This window comes from Oncorhynchus clarkii, chromosome 2 (assembly GCF_045791955.1).
Source record: "Oncorhynchus clarkii lewisi isolate Uvic-CL-2024 chromosome 2, UVic_Ocla_1.0, whole genome shotgun sequence".
NCBI classification, from domain to species: Eukaryota; Metazoa; Chordata; class Actinopteri; order Salmoniformes; family Salmonidae; genus Oncorhynchus; species Oncorhynchus clarkii.
The window spans coordinates 60,072,469-60,087,781 of record NC_092148.1 but is presented as its reverse complement, the minus strand read 5'-3'; the positions used below and the strand labels follow the sequence as shown (position 1 = coordinate 60,087,781).

The 15,313-nt window shown below is 45.0% G+C and overlaps 1 protein-coding gene across 1 annotated transcript in view; it reads right to left on the bottom strand.

The window, feature by feature from the left end:
- Positions 1-15,313, bottom strand: part of LOC139371020 (transport and golgi organization 6 homolog (Drosophila)) — a 32,304-nt gene that overhangs the window by 12,653 nt on the left and 4,338 nt on the right. The window contains exons 7-17 of the mRNA XM_071111049.1: positions 14,693-14,760; positions 14,495-14,607; positions 14,171-14,347; positions 13,793-13,919; positions 13,474-13,668; positions 12,652-12,792; positions 11,861-12,511; positions 11,097-11,154; positions 10,681-10,830; positions 4,257-4,408; positions 2,336-2,449 (exon numbers count right to left, since the gene is read on the bottom strand). Coding sequence (XP_070967150.1) covers positions 2,336-2,449; positions 4,257-4,408; positions 10,681-10,830; positions 11,097-11,154; positions 11,861-12,511; positions 12,652-12,792; positions 13,474-13,668; positions 13,793-13,919; positions 14,171-14,347; positions 14,495-14,607; positions 14,693-14,760 — 1,946 coding nt within the window. The remainder of the gene's footprint in view (positions 1-2,335; positions 2,450-4,256; positions 4,409-10,680; positions 10,831-11,096; positions 11,155-11,860; positions 12,512-12,651; positions 12,793-13,473; positions 13,669-13,792; positions 13,920-14,170; positions 14,348-14,494; positions 14,608-14,692; positions 14,761-15,313) is intronic.

Here is a 15,313-nt window from a genome sequence, read left to right as displayed (position 1 = left end):
CTGAGTTGCATCCAAAGAACACCCATACCTACTGTGAAGCATGGGGGTGGAAACATCATGCTTTGGGGCTGTTTTTCTGCAAAGGGACCAGGACGACTGATCCGTGTAAAGGAAAGAATGAATGGGGCCATGTATCGTGAGATTTTGAGTGAAAACCTCATTCCATCAGAAAGGGCATTGAAGATGAAACGTGGCTGGGTCTTTCAGCATGACAATGATCCCAAACACACCGCCCGGGCAACGAAGGAGTGGCTTCGTAAGAAGGAACTTTTCAAGGTCCTGGAGTGGCCTAGCCAGTCTCCAGATCTCAACCCCATAGACAATCTTTGGAGGGAGTTGAAAGTCCATGTTGCCCAGCAACAGCCCCAAAACATCACTGCTCTAGAGGAGATCTGCATGGGGGAACGGGCCAAAATACCAGCAACAGTGTGTGAAAAACTTGTGAAGACTTACAGAAAACGTTTGACCTCTGTCATTGCCAACAAAGGGTATATAACAAAGTATTGAGATAAGTATTTGGTTAATAACAAAAGTTTATTTTCCACCATAATTTGCAAATAAATTCATTAAAAAATCCTACAATGTGATTTTCTGGATTTTTTTTCTCATTTTGTTTGTCATAGTTGAAGTGTACCTATGATGAAAATTACAGGCCTCTCATCTTTTTAAGTGGGAGAACTTGCACAATTGGTGGCTGACTAAATACTTTTTTGCCCCACTGTATGTATATCAATGCAAGGTTGATTTAACAGTAAAATTAGACAAAATGCTTTGGAAAAAAATGTAAGCTGAGAATGCCTGAAATCTATTATCTTGCTGTAGTTCACCAATTTGTTGCTACTGTGTAACTGTGACATGCATGTATGACTGCTAGCATGAAAAACACTTATTTCAATTGGCAAGAAATAGCAATGAATCCTCATGAAACATGCTATCATAAATCAACACATTCTAAAATATCTGAAGATGTTGTTTATCTGAGGGTAGCATCAATACAAGTTTTTTTGCAGCTTTAAAATTAGCCATTAGTGGGAACTTATACATAACAGTCAATACCTTAATAATACAACAACATCTGATTGGCTTAGAATAAAAAAGTTGGGTGTAACAACCAAATGAATTAGTTGAAACGTTAAACAGCAGAAAAGTTGTTTTATTTTATTACATTTTTGGCATCCAAAGATGGAAGTGGGCTTAATGGGAAAAGTGGGTTTAATAGGTATGCTTACCCTAACTTTTACAACGATTTGCAGATAGAGACAATTAAATGGGCAAACAATGTTTATTGAAAAGGTCGCTCACCATGGTATGTGCATTGCATCTTTTCCTTTTTAATGATAATCACAATTTTTGACTGTACTTCGACTCACGTTGGTTAAGTGCCCTCCACTTGTTTCCATTATCAATATTTATTCACACACACCGTAGTAAACTATAGTGTAATCATATTTAAGTTAATTTCCTTGGAAAGATAACTGCCATGTGATTCTCTGCCTATGCATACGTAGTGGACACATCAATTCAGGCTACAAGTGAAGGCACAATGACAACCACTGAATGTCATTACAGATGTCTCTTTTCATTCATTAAATTGCGGATGCACAGCGCACTGTTGGGGTTTGGATGCTGAAATGATTTAGTGAGTGGACGAACATGCACAGGTAGCCTACAGGAGCACCTTTTTGAAGTGATTGTTTGACAATCAGATGAAAACATCATGACTGGTTGTGTTTATGCCACATTAAAAGGTCATACATTGTTTTACTAGGCCTAGGCTAAGAACACAGAGATCATATATGAAATGATTAGGGATTCTATAGGCCTATGTAATTCTATGATTAAACCTAGCCTATAAAAATTAAAAAAAGTGTTTGTCCCGTACCGGTAAGAAATAAAATCTACTTTTACCCCTACTTTTAATACAATAGGTGGTCCAAAGTGAATGCATACAAAGCAGAATGACAACTGTTTCAAAATATTCTGCAGGACAAAAAACCCTCCAAAGTTGTCTGACCGCCCGCTTCTGCCCGCAGTATGATGACCGCAGTATGATGACCGCATAATGATGACCGCAACGATCTCTGTTGCAACCCGCCGGCCCTCCAACACACATCTCCACACACTAATATGTCAACTATATTAGATTACATTCTGTAGGAGGCCATACCAATGACCATTTTTTACTTCTTATGACTGTTTAACAAATGTGTGTAGGAGTGTTCAACAAATGTGTGTAGGAGTGTTCAACAAATGTGTGTAGGAGTGCTCAACAGATTTGTGTATCCATGTGGTTCTTGAACCTGTACGGGTACAGACAACTGCTCTAGTACTGTACCTCGGTGGCTTTGTCGCTCAGGCCCCTGAGCAGCAGGGCAATGACGTGGACAGCAGCTCGCCGCACCTCTGCCTCCTTCTCTGTCTTTATCAGTGCCGTCAAACAGGTGCTCAACTAAGGAAGAACAAACACATACACAGGTAAATACACACTCTCAGAGGATCTATAAAGGAGCAGTGACCTTGCCAAGGTCCACAGTGCTGTGGTTACCGCTAGTGCACTGGGTTGATTAACATATTGGTAGGATAGACACACACCGACGGCAGGCTGCGATGGACTGAGAGGGATTAGGCTGTAGCAGAGAGCAGAGGGCCATGGCTCTCATGAATAGGCATCCCTGTTACTCAGCCTGACAGAGATGCGTATTCATGAAGCAGAGCCTGCAGTGCACAGACCTCGCTGACAGACCCCTGGTCGTCAAAGCAGCTTTATTTAGGACCCTGACCACTGCAGCAGGCAGACAGGCCTTCCACAAGCTGCCCTGACACACACACATTTCTGTCAACTCAAACATAGACTAGAGCGGACGAGCGTTTGAGTAAAGTGATTCCGGACCCTCCCCCTCATGCTCTCCCCACCAGTGAAAAGCCTGATCTCAGCACTGAGGGAGGGGCTCTTTAGGAGAGGTCACTCCAACACACAATACTGCTGAGCTGGGAAAAATGTGTCATGGGCAGAGGCACAGGCTGAGAGAGGGGCAGTAGGACAAGACAGTCACAGTTCAGTTCTCTCCCTCTGAAGAAAGTGAACCGTGACCTTTAACCTTGGGCAATACCTGCTGTTCCCTGACGCCGGACCCCTAGATGAATCCCACCCTGACCCCAACCCTGACCCCAACCATCCTATGGCTAATAAGTGTAGCCATACGCCAAGACAGGGGACATCTGGACTCATTGACAGATTTAAGAGAGGGAGTAGTTACGTCACTATATAATGAGTGATTGGCAAATTCAGGATGATTCATTGACAGATTATTTTATTAGTCACATGCACAGGGTCACAGATGCATTTGCAGGGTACAGTGAAATTCTTACGCTCCGAGCTAGAACAGTGCAGGTACAACAGAAGTGAATGAAACAATACAAATAATAATAGTAATATTATTAATAGTAGTAGGTGCATGGAGCACCAGTTTGTATCAAGAACTGCAATACTGCTGGGGTTTTCACACTCAACAGTTTCCTGTGTGTATCAAGAATGGTCCACCACCAAAAGGACATCCAGCCAACTTGACACAACTGTGGGAAGCACTGGAGTCAACATGGGCCAGCATCAGTGGAATGCTTTCGTGATGGCGTATCGCTGCAGAATGCTGTGGTAGCCATGCTGGTTGTGTGCCTTGAATTCAAAATAAATCACTGACAGTGTCACCAGCAAAGCACCCACACACCACCACCTCCATGCTTCACGGTGGGAACCACACATGCGGAGATCAACCGTTAACCTACTCTGCGTCTCACAAAGACACAGAGGTTGGAACCAGAAATCTCAAATTGGGACTCATCAGACAGATTTCCACCAGTCTAATGTCCATTGCTTGTGTTTCTTGGTGTAACTCTAATAACTCTAATGTAACTCTAATGAACATATCCTCTGTAGCAGAGGTAACTCTGGGTCTTCCTTTCCTGTGGTGGTCCTCATGAGAGCCAGTTTCATCATTGCACTTGATGTTTTTTGTGACTGCACTTGACGAAACTTTCAACTTTCTTGTTTGGTTACTACAAGATTCCATATGTGTTATTTCATAGTTTTGATGTCTTCACTATTATTTTATAATGTAGAAAATAGTAAAAATAAAGAAAAACCCTGGAATGAGTAGGTGTGTCCAAACTTTTGACTGGTACTGTACTTAGAAACTATAGGCAAATAAACTGACAGACATATGTTTAACCATATGACATGGTTTACTAGTGGTCCTCACCTCCTGAGCCCAAGGCCCCAGGGCATAGTTGAGTCTCTGGCAGAGCTCTCCCAGGTTGGACAGGCAGCTAGCGCGGACACTGCGGTCCTCGTCCCTCGTACCCCTCAGGAAGACCCCGATCAGAGGCCGGCCATGGTGGGGAGCCAGGTCACCTGAAACACAGGAAGGAAGATAAGGTTTGTATTCTTATTAACGATTATAAATACTGTACTATTACCTGCCAGCAAAACTGACTACTGCTGACAGTGCTGAGGAAACTTCCCCACATCTGGTCTGTCCTCCAATGCACCTCAGGAGGACATGGCATCACACTACCTGCCTATTGGTCCAGCTGGTGAAGTTGTTTTAATCTATACAAAGAGCTGTGTGTGTGTGTGTTTTTTTTATTTTTTTATTTTTTTTTTTACAAAGGTGGTTGCTAAATCTGCAAAGAAACTAAAATAGAGAAGACGCTTTACTCCTTTCAGTGTGTGTAAGTGTGTGTGTGTGTGTGTTACAGATACCATTATCCTGTGTGTGTGTGTATCCTGTGTGTTTCTTTTCTCTCCGTCTCCCCTCACAGGTGAAAATCATCACTCCCCAATCAGTCAACAATCCAATCAACAATCAGAAGACACACCTCCTCCTGTTTCCTACCCTATCACAGTTCCTTCCCCATGGTTTAAAAACCCCATCATTTGTTTGCTCTGGAGCTCAATCTCTTTGTAAATGCCATGTTTGTAGATCTCTGTTCTTCGCTCGCTCTCTGTGTATTAATTAACCTCTCTTTTGTTTGAGCACCTCCATAGCACTTTGTCATCACCTGTGAGTATTGTTTTGGTTATGGTGTTTCTTTGTTTGCTAGTGGGAAAAGGGGAAACCAAGACAAGTCGCCCATGGGCATACACTACTCGTAGGTGAACTTTTAAATACCCTAGTTAGAACTGGGCGGACCACCCACTGTATTTTTGGTTGGTTAGTTAGCTGTTGTTAAAGTAGGCTAGTCTAGTTTAGGGGTGTTTTTGCATATTTGTTTCTTTCCTTGGGTCCAGCTCAGCCCCTTTTCCTGCTCCCCCCCCCCATTACCGTGTGTTTATCAAATAAACCTTGAGTTTGACGGTAGATTTCAGTTGTCCTGGTTATTACGTTCACACTTTTACTTTGTCACTATTATAATTTACATGAGTTCTGTTACGAGTCTCATTACCATCCCCCCCTAGACTGTCGGGCCAAAAGGGATTCGTAACATAAGTGGGGGCTCATCCGGGATATGTCTTTACTGACACCCATGCCGCTCATGTAGATTGTTGATAGTGGTATAGTTCAGTGTTGAGCGTCATAGCTGAAGTAGCATTAGTGTTTGCTATTTTCGTTGGCTCTTGTGAAGTAGTGTAAGATGGCTACTTTTGATTTGAAGTCCTTTTTGGATAACCCTTCGTGGGAGGTTTTTGATAAATGTCGTAGAGTTGACTTAATGACCGTGGCTGACCATTATTCAGTATCGATTCCACAGAATGTAGTTAAGTCGGAGGTTAAAAAGCTGGTGTTAAATGTATTGTTGGAAGAGCTAGTGCTTGTGTTACCGCTGCCTGAGCATACTACCCCTATAGGGGATGTTGCTGCTCCTGTAAGCCCATTGGTGTCTGATAATGAGGGTGAGGCTAAAACACCAGCCACATTGTCCCGTTTTGATCCACTCTCCCCACTGTCAAATGGTGATGCCAGGAGGGATGTCCGTTTAGCACAGTTACAACTAGAGGTGGAAGAGAGAGCCCAAATTAGGCGAGAGACTCTCCAGTTGGAGATGTGTAAAATTGAGGCAGAAAAAGAACGTGAACGAGAACAGAGGCAGATGACGTTTAAAATGCGCCAGATGGAACTGGAGGCAGAGACAGCAAGGCTAGCCTTCGTTCCTACTGTGCCTGTTAGTGAGTCGTCCTCACCTGCTGTGTCCTCAAACACGCTTGACATTAGTAGGCAGATTGCCTTAGTACCTTTGTTCAGAGAGTCGGAGGTTGACTCCTATTTTTGTGTATTTGAGCGTATAGCCGTAGCATTGAAGTGGCCTGAAGAGGTATGGTGTCTATTACTTCAGTGTAAATTAACTGGTAAAGCCCAAGAGGTTTTGTCAGCGCTACCTCTGGAGGACAGTTTGAATTATGAAGTGGTCAAAGCTACTGTTCTTCGTGCCTATGAGCTTGTGCCTGAGGCATACCGACAGAGATTTAGGTCTCATAAAAAGTCTTCTAGTAAGACTTATGTGGAATTTGCTAGAGACAAGGGAAATCTGTTTGATAAATGGCATGCTGCTAGTAAGGTAACTGATTTCAACTCTCTCCGGGAGTTAATCTTGTTGGAAGAGTTTAAAAATTGCTTACCCGAACGCATTGTAGTTTATCTAAACGAACAGAAAGTATCCTCCCTGGCAGAAGCGTCTGTGTTGGCAGACAAGTTTGTGTTGACGCACAAGTGTGTTTTCGGCTCAAACTAAGAGTAGAACCACTGAGTTTCCTACCTTTAGCCCTAGTCGACCAGCAGTGGTATATCAAGAACGCCAGAAGACTGAGCGTTCCTGTTTCTATTGTCATAAAGTGGGACATATGATTAATGATTACTTCATGCTTAAACGCAAACAAGGGCTGCCTCTTCGTGCCAAGCCGCCAACAGGTGTTGCTCTAATTCGTACGGTTGTGAGGTCTGCAACAAAACAGGTGCCTCAGGGTAACTGTAGTTTGAAAGTCTCAGTCCCCGACCGCAGTTATGAGCCATTCATTTCCGAGGGGTTTGTGTCCCTAACGAATGACGAAGCGTCTCAGCGTCCGGTTAAAATCCTTAGAGATACTGGTGCGGCGCAGTCGTTTATATTGTCTGATGTGTTGCCCTTATCTGACGATACATACTGTGGTTCCAGTGTGTTAGTGCAGGGTATTGAAATGGGTTTTGTCCCAGTGCCATTGCACTTTGTGAAAGTACACTCTGTTAATCAGTGGAATATTCAGAGTGGGGGTACGTCCTAAGTTGCCAGTGAAAGGTGTGACCTTTATAATGGGTAACGATATTGCCGGAGGAAAGGTAGTACCCGTATTGGATAAAAGTGACCACTCTCTCTCTAATGAGCTGGCACAGAGTTATCCACATGTGTTCCCCGCTTGTGCTGTCACTCGTGCTCAGGCACTACAAGAGGGTGACGTGATAGATTTCTGATCACTGTTCTGTTCAAAGAGGATGATCAAGAGGATGGATTGTGTGATACCTCTGAGAAGCTGATCACCTCTGACAAACAGCCCAGGAAAGAATTAAAGAACGTTGAACTTATTGCTGAGGCAATACAGTTACCAGTCACTCGTGAGCAGCTGATTGCTAACCAAAAGGTTGACAACAAACTTGCTAAATGTTTTACTAGTGTTGTCTCATTGGAAGAGGTGAAGAAGAAGAATGTGGCTTACTTCATTGATGGTAATCTCCTCATGCGTAAATGGAAATCCCATGTTGACGCGGGTGGAGATTGGAATGCTGTTTACCAAATAGTGATTCCTACAGCCTTTCGACAAAATGTGTTATCCCTTGCTCATGATCACCAGTGGTCTGGTCATTTAGGAATTACAAAGACGTATGATCGGATCCTTCGACATTTCTTTTGGCCGGGTTTAAAACCAGATGTGGCGCAGTTCTGTCGGACATGCCACACCTGTAAGATAACAAGAGAACCAAATCAGGTTATTCCTCCCGCTCCTCTTTGTCCAATACCTGTCATAGGTGAACCATTTGAGCATGTGGTGGTTGATTGTGTCGGACCGTTACCGAAGACAAAATCGGGTAACCAGTTTTTGTCTTGTCTAATGATTTTTGTATGTTTTGCAAGGTTGTTGCTTTGTGAGTATTAATTGTAATACTGTGATCGCAATCCCCCCTAGGGTTGCTCTTTTAAGGGTGGGAGTGTTACGGATACCATTATCCTGTGTGTGTGTGTGTGTATCCTGTGTGTTTCTTTTCTCTCCGTCTCCCCTCACAGGTGAAAATCATCACTCCCCAATCAGTCAACAATCCAATCAACAATCAGAAGACACACCTCCTCCTGTTTCCTAACCTATCATAGTTCCTTCCCCATGGTTTAAAAACCCCATCATGTGTTTGCTCTGGAGCTCAATCTCTTTGTAAATGCCATGTTTGTAGATCTCTGTTCTTCGCTCGCTCTCTGTGTATTAATTAACCTCTTTTGTTTGAGCACCTCCATAGCACTTTGTCATCACCTGTGAGTATTGTTTTGGTTATGGTGTTTGTTTGCTAGTGGGAAAAGGGGAAACCAAGACAAGTCGCCCATGGGCATACACTACCCGTAGGTGAACTTTGTTAAATACACTAGTTAGAACTGGGCGGACCACCCACTGTATTTTTGGTTAGTTAGCTGTTGTTAAAGTAGGCTAGTCTAGTTTAGGGGTGTTTTTGCATATTTGTTTCTTTCCTTGGGTCCAGCTCAGCCCCTTTTCCTGCTCCCCCCCCCCATTACCGTGTGTTTATCAAATAAACCTTGAGTTTGACGGTAGATTTCAGTTGTCCTGGTTATTACGTTCACACTTTTACTTTGTCACTATTATAATTTACATGAGTTGTTACGGGTCTCATTACCATCCCCCCCCTAGACTGTCGGGCCAAAAGGGATTCGTAACAGTGTATCTGTCTTTCTAAGACAGCCCCCCACTGACAGTGCAAAACCTACTTTATTCCACAACATAAAGCAGTGGAGCCATGGAGTTGGCCAGGTGACTGGGTGTCCAAGTAAGACCCAGATGGGTGGACTGGGTCGTGGTCCCTGCAGCTGAGTCTGCTGGCCCAGTCAGACCCACCATGAGAGATATCATTCAGCCTGCCCCGGCCTCCACCTTCCAGATACCCATACACACCAGTTCAGCTGGCCACTCCTCAGTCAGAGCCATGTTTCAAAGGATGGTATTTTATTAACTGCCTTAATAAAAGAGAACGGGTGTCGGTTTGTGAATGATTGTGTGTTTTATCCAGGTCAGCAAGCCTGTATTCGTCCAGTTGCTACTCTCATGCTTCCCTTGCCCATTTACTACTATCTGTTTCTGACTTATTCTAGCTCCTTTGTCCAGTCAGTCAAAACTGTAACTGTACATTTACATCACTCTCAGACCAAGATCTGACCTGGGCCAAAGAATCTCAAGAATTCCTTTGATGGAAATGTATTAATGTGCAATACACTGAAAAAGCGGCCTTTTGTGCACTGGGGATACAGTACGTGGTAGGGATGGGCATGGTTAATGGATGTTAGTATTCGTTTACTTGAGTGAGTTAAATTATTTTTAGGCCTATTTAAACAGCGAAAAAGCTTTACCTGCAAGGATATAGCACAACATTTTAAATTCTTTAAAAAAATAAAAATACATGTACTTTGTTTTTCTCTCATAGCATTGGTATGCTATGTTCCGCACCTAACAGTTTCCACAGGACCTGACACAGATCAATACAAAATACTCACCAGAAAACCTTTTTGTATTATAATCAGTTCTATCATGGCGAAAATCAGACTTCTCTTTCGCTGTTGTTGTTAGCCAAAACTACCTGAGAAAAGCAGTCTGTCCGCTGTTGACCATCATTTTGCATTGTAGAGCAAATTCTGTTATGATTTTGCATTCCGGCTATCCCAGAAAAATATAATATTACTTGAATAGTAAAGGAATTTTAAATGCCCATCTAGTATGTGGGGGGACACAAAAAAAGATGGGGTGCTAATATGGTTGGATTCAGCAGACGGGGGTATTTTCCCAGATGCATAAGGGGAGAATGATCCAGAGGAGTGACAAAAGATTCCTGTGGGTATCTAATGGGGCGACAAACCAGCTGAGATGATGTTCTGTTAGGCTAGTGGAGCAGGGCCAATTAGAGACCGTCGCTGGTCTGTCTGGGGGACTTTCACATCCAAGATAAGGGAGGGGAAGGGGGGCATGCCGAATAACCCCTCACTTGTCCCGGCAGACAAAACCAGGGAGAGGGAAAAACCACAAACAAGGAATTCTAACAGAGAGGGATAGGTTTCGATATAGTCCCCTCAGTGTGGAACAAGCATGTACTGTCTGTTTTACGACCGTTTTAGGACTTTATAACTATAATTGGGCCCCATACACCGTTAACATAAACCAACACACATGTATGCATAATTCAAATGGAAACACTAACATGAGTAAGCAAATTCACAATCATTCATACACGTCCCTCACAAAACAGCCTATGAATCTGTCAAAACCTAACCTCAAAACTGTATCACTGAGGCTAGCTGCAGGCGCTTCCTTCTCTGTGTGGTCAATCTACACACCAAAATATAATAATCTCATTGAGTTAATGAGTGTACTGCTGGAGCCTCTCCCAGGATGTGTGGTGAGCAGGTTTTTAGTAGGTCAGTTAGTTGTGTTGATAATAGTCCACTCACCCATAGCCCTGCTAGCCCTCATCAGCACCTCTCCAACCTTCAGCCGTGTCTCCAGGGACCTCTCCTTCTGAGAGGATGGAACATTCTGGTACTCTTCCTGCAGCCGCAGCAGGATCCTCTCAGGGAAGAAGTCAGCCAACACCGCCAGGCCTGCAGGGAGGAGAGGGACACAGAATGGGTCACTGAGAAACTCTAAGCCCAGCAAAACCTATATGCCACTGCAAGGTAATGTCATTCCAGTTTCTAGGGCAAATTAGATGAGATACAGCAGTTATATCCTAGTTATACTTGCTACAACTTGCTAAAGGAAAGCTAGCCGATTCAAAAGGTTAATATCACCCCACAAAACTAAAGTAAAAGACCAAAGGTTTACACATGTATGGTTAAGCACCACCTGGAGACCATCGACTTCCTACCTTGAATGGCTGACAGATACACAAACGTGTCCTCATGTTCCAAGTTCTCCAGGAAGAGCTGGAAGACAAAGCCATCACAGGACACATTATACCAAAGCTGCTCAACTTTCCCATCTGACATCTTATAAAAATGATAATTTCACCACTACATAATTTTCTTCATAGTGCTTGTAATTTGTCCCAAAACAACCCAACACAAAGAGAAGTACAATAGGATGGAGATTAAAGAGGATCCCCACCCCCCACCAGGTACTGGACCCCCTAGGCTGAGACGGGATGGGGGGGGGGGGGGGGGGGGGTCATGGAAGGTGCGCACAGAAGGGGTGCTCATTACACTGAATACTAAATGAGATCCAGACCCAGTGTGATAATCCAGTTCCCTCAACCTCACCACCCCTCAACCAGATTAACAAGTCCCCATAGACCACACTGCATTCCCCCAGGGTCTCTGATCAACTCCCCTCATCTATTAAACATCCTCTCCACCCAAACAGACAGTAACCCCCACAGAGACGGGTTCTGCTGCTACTGTCCACGCCTCCAGGGCCTGCATGAGGCTATGGTGTTAGAGGAAGAGCCCTCTCAAGGGAGATGGAGACCCTGGAAGTCAGCGATGGAGGTAGAAAGATAGATAACACTGAATCAGAGGGAACCTATTAAACCCATGACTGCAATGGGTCCCCTGGTTGATACACAGTCAAACCACTGAGTTATATTCTATAAGCTACATGCAATATTTACTGGTTCTCCACCGCTCTACTCACCGTGAGGACTTTCTCCTGATTCTGAAGAGCCTCCCGGTCTCCGTTCTGTATGGCCCGTGTTAAGGTTCTCAGGGCCACTGCTCTGGTGGGGACCTCAGGATCACATGCCCCGAGCATGCAGTCTGAGAAGGCCCTACTGTGGGTGCCACTGGAGGGCTCAGTGCTGCTACTGCTGCCACCCCTCCCACCTGACTGCCCCCCATCAGGAGCAGACACCCCTGCAGGACCCTGGCCAGCCCCAGATGATACCCTCTGGGATAGATGAGTTTTCTGGGCCAGACTATCACCAGAGCTGCTCTGTGTTCTGAGGTTGGGGATACAGGTCTGAATTGAGGCTCGAGTGTTAGGCGTTTGAATAGTGTCTGTGCTGGGGTTGTTATGAAGGGTGGGTGAGCAGAGTCTTGTTAGGGAGACTTGCGAGGGACATGTTTGGGTCTTGAAGTTTTTCTTAGTAGGCACGTTATTGTCCATTTTGGGACTTTGATATTGAGTGGCTCGTGTCACGTTGTCAGGTTGGTAGGCACCGTGTGTGCCTATGGCGGCTCGCAGGTCTGAGGCCAGCTCCTGGATGACCACCTCAGGGTGCCTCTGGGAAATCTCCTCCAGAGGTGGGAGGAGCCTGGACATCGAGGAGTAGTCCTCAGCACTCAGCTGCGACAAGGAGAGAGAGACATCAAAACAAAATGCCACATATCATACAGTATGATACCATACTCATCTACAGTAGTATCAAAGGTAAAGCCTGTTGCCTGAACAGAATGGTGTGTGTTCCCTAGCTGTGTGTGCAGTACCGGTGAGGGTCCTGACAGCAGGGTGGCCACCAGGCCCATTCCCATGCTGAGTGTCTGGGTCTCAACTGGACTTGCAGCAGCCCGGACCTGGTCCAAACCCATACAGGCCCTCTGCAGCATGGCCACGATGAACTCCACCACCTGGGAGAGAACACACAGACAGACATATCAGTTACAAGACGGACAGACAGACAGCTGCATGTATACAAACCACACATTTCCTACCAAGAGGTGCATATTAACTAGTGCTATTAAATTCTCACACCCACAGTTTTAAACATAAAAAAAACTTTAAAATGTCTCTGCAAAAACCCCTGGCTGAGGGCCCTCAAGATAAAATGGCTAAAAATACTGCTTATCAACTGAACTGAAGCCAGTTTATCAGAGACGTTTCCTAATCTGAGAGTGAATGGTTTTCCTCGGGCAAAATGGCACAGCACTAGCCCTGGGTCTTTTACCTAATCAGAGATAGACCACACTATTCTTAGAGCTCTTAAAGTATTACTCATCATGCCCTCATTCCTCAATAAGGAGGCCCAGAGGACCAGTGTTCTGTAAAGCCCTGATGCGGAGGGAGAGACAGAAAGACTTAAAGTTAAAGTTTGATAAAAGCTCATCACAAAACCACAAGCGGAAAAATGGTGAACATAAACTGAGATAATAACGTAAACGATGGGAGACTGAAACTTTAGAGCTGGAGTTAAATAGTTAAGCAGTGAAAAAAAATACTCAAGTCAATCAACTGTTGGCATCTGACATGATCCAATCTTGAACAGGAGCAAGGTCATTGAGTTTAGCTGTGGGGTGTATACCAGTAGTTACCTGGGTTGGCTTGCGCAGCAGTAGAGTGTGTGGTAGGCCCTCACACATGACAGCCAGCACCTGCAGTAGGGCCAGCTTCTGACCCCTCCCTGTGACTTTCCCTAACAGATGCTGCTCCAGCTGCAGTAGTGTCATGGCTGACGTGTCCACTTCCTGCTCCTCTTCCTCCTCCTCTGCAGCCCAGCAAGTCAGCGCCTGCCAGGGAAGAGAGCGTCCATATTTACACACCAACCCCACCTGGGGAACTCAGCAGGACAATACTGGCCAAAGCCATAGGCTGTCTCTCTGTCTGTGTCTGTCTGTGTGGTACATTAGATACCTGCAGCAGCTCCAGGAAGAAGTCTCCAGGCAGGTCGCTATCCTTCATCTCAGCCAGCAGCTGGGCCAGACACTCCACCCTCCACTGCTCCCCAGACACCTTCTCATACAGAGCATCATCCTCATCACTGAGACATGAAGGGTAGAGGAGACCAACACACATGATGGGAGAGACTTGGTGCATGATCGTATATTTCAATGTTTTTTCTAACATGACTGGATAGGTGCACTTGCAGTTTCCACTACATTACATCCATCAATCCCAGTCATCCGATCAGTGATAACAACCCCTCCGCCCAATGAAGGGGTTTTACTAGCAGCTTCTTCTCATATGGGAGCATTGGAGACCAGTAATTGTGTGATGTTGAATGCCAGTCACCTGATGGTCTCTGAGGGGTTAAGCTGTGCCCCTCCGTCACTACCAGGGGTGAAGTGGAAGCCAGAGGCCACCCCGCCTGCCCCTCCATCCATGGCACACAGCTGCTGTAGGGTTGAGAGGGCGACAGAAAGCTCAGAGTTGCCAAAGTACCAGAGCAGGATCTCCTGACAGGGGGCGCTGTGGAGCACACAGCATACACAGGGAAAAGTTAGAAACTACCTAAAAAGCAGAGACCATCACAAATAGGGCTTATTGAGACTATTTAGTAATAGCCAGATATTGAAATGCTTCAACTGCTCAGTATTTCTCTAACAGAGAACTGACCGTAGGTGGGAAGCATTCTTCTTGGTAAAGCAGTACAGATCGAAGAGAACAGGAACCACTTCTCCAAGAGCCTTCAGCAAAGGAGCAGACGGGCTGTTCCCCACCACACAGATCTGAGAGATGGAAGGAGAGAGTGATACAGTAAATCTCTAGGTTTGGCCTATACATGGTTGAGTTAATCGTCTGTGTTCCACTCACCTTAAACACGTCCTCCACACAGCGCGTCAGCTCCCATTCCTCCACTGTGACCCGGGTTTGACCCTCCCCTGACAAATACAAACATACTCAGTGCCTAGAGCCACCCAAGCTGTGTCTGAACCTAGAGGTTCATGTTCAGCATCACGTAAACAAGCACTTACAGCCAGCAGACATCTTTAATCGTGAGCCAGAATTTCGCGAGCTTAAAAAACACACGCTGAATTCAGCGAGGGACAATACCTACAGAATAGAGGATAATTGTTTTCACACACACATAATACATGTTAAAAGAATATAGTAACTGGGGCAGGATTTATATAAAACTTAGATACTATTCAAAACAGAAAGAGGCTAAGGATGAGTCTCATAGGGTAGATGTGTCCTGTGTTGGTTAAGTGGATCAATGAGGAGTTCTTTGCCGATGCAGATTTGCTGTGTCTGCATACCATCTATCTGTCAGAGCAACAGCCAGACCACAGGCCTGTTAACAGCAGGGGGACATCCATATTCAATTAGCCCAACTTTACAGAGTGCTCCTCAAGCAATACCACAATTTACACACACAGGCATGGGCACCCATACATGTACACGCAAACAAACACACACAGGCACATATTAAGA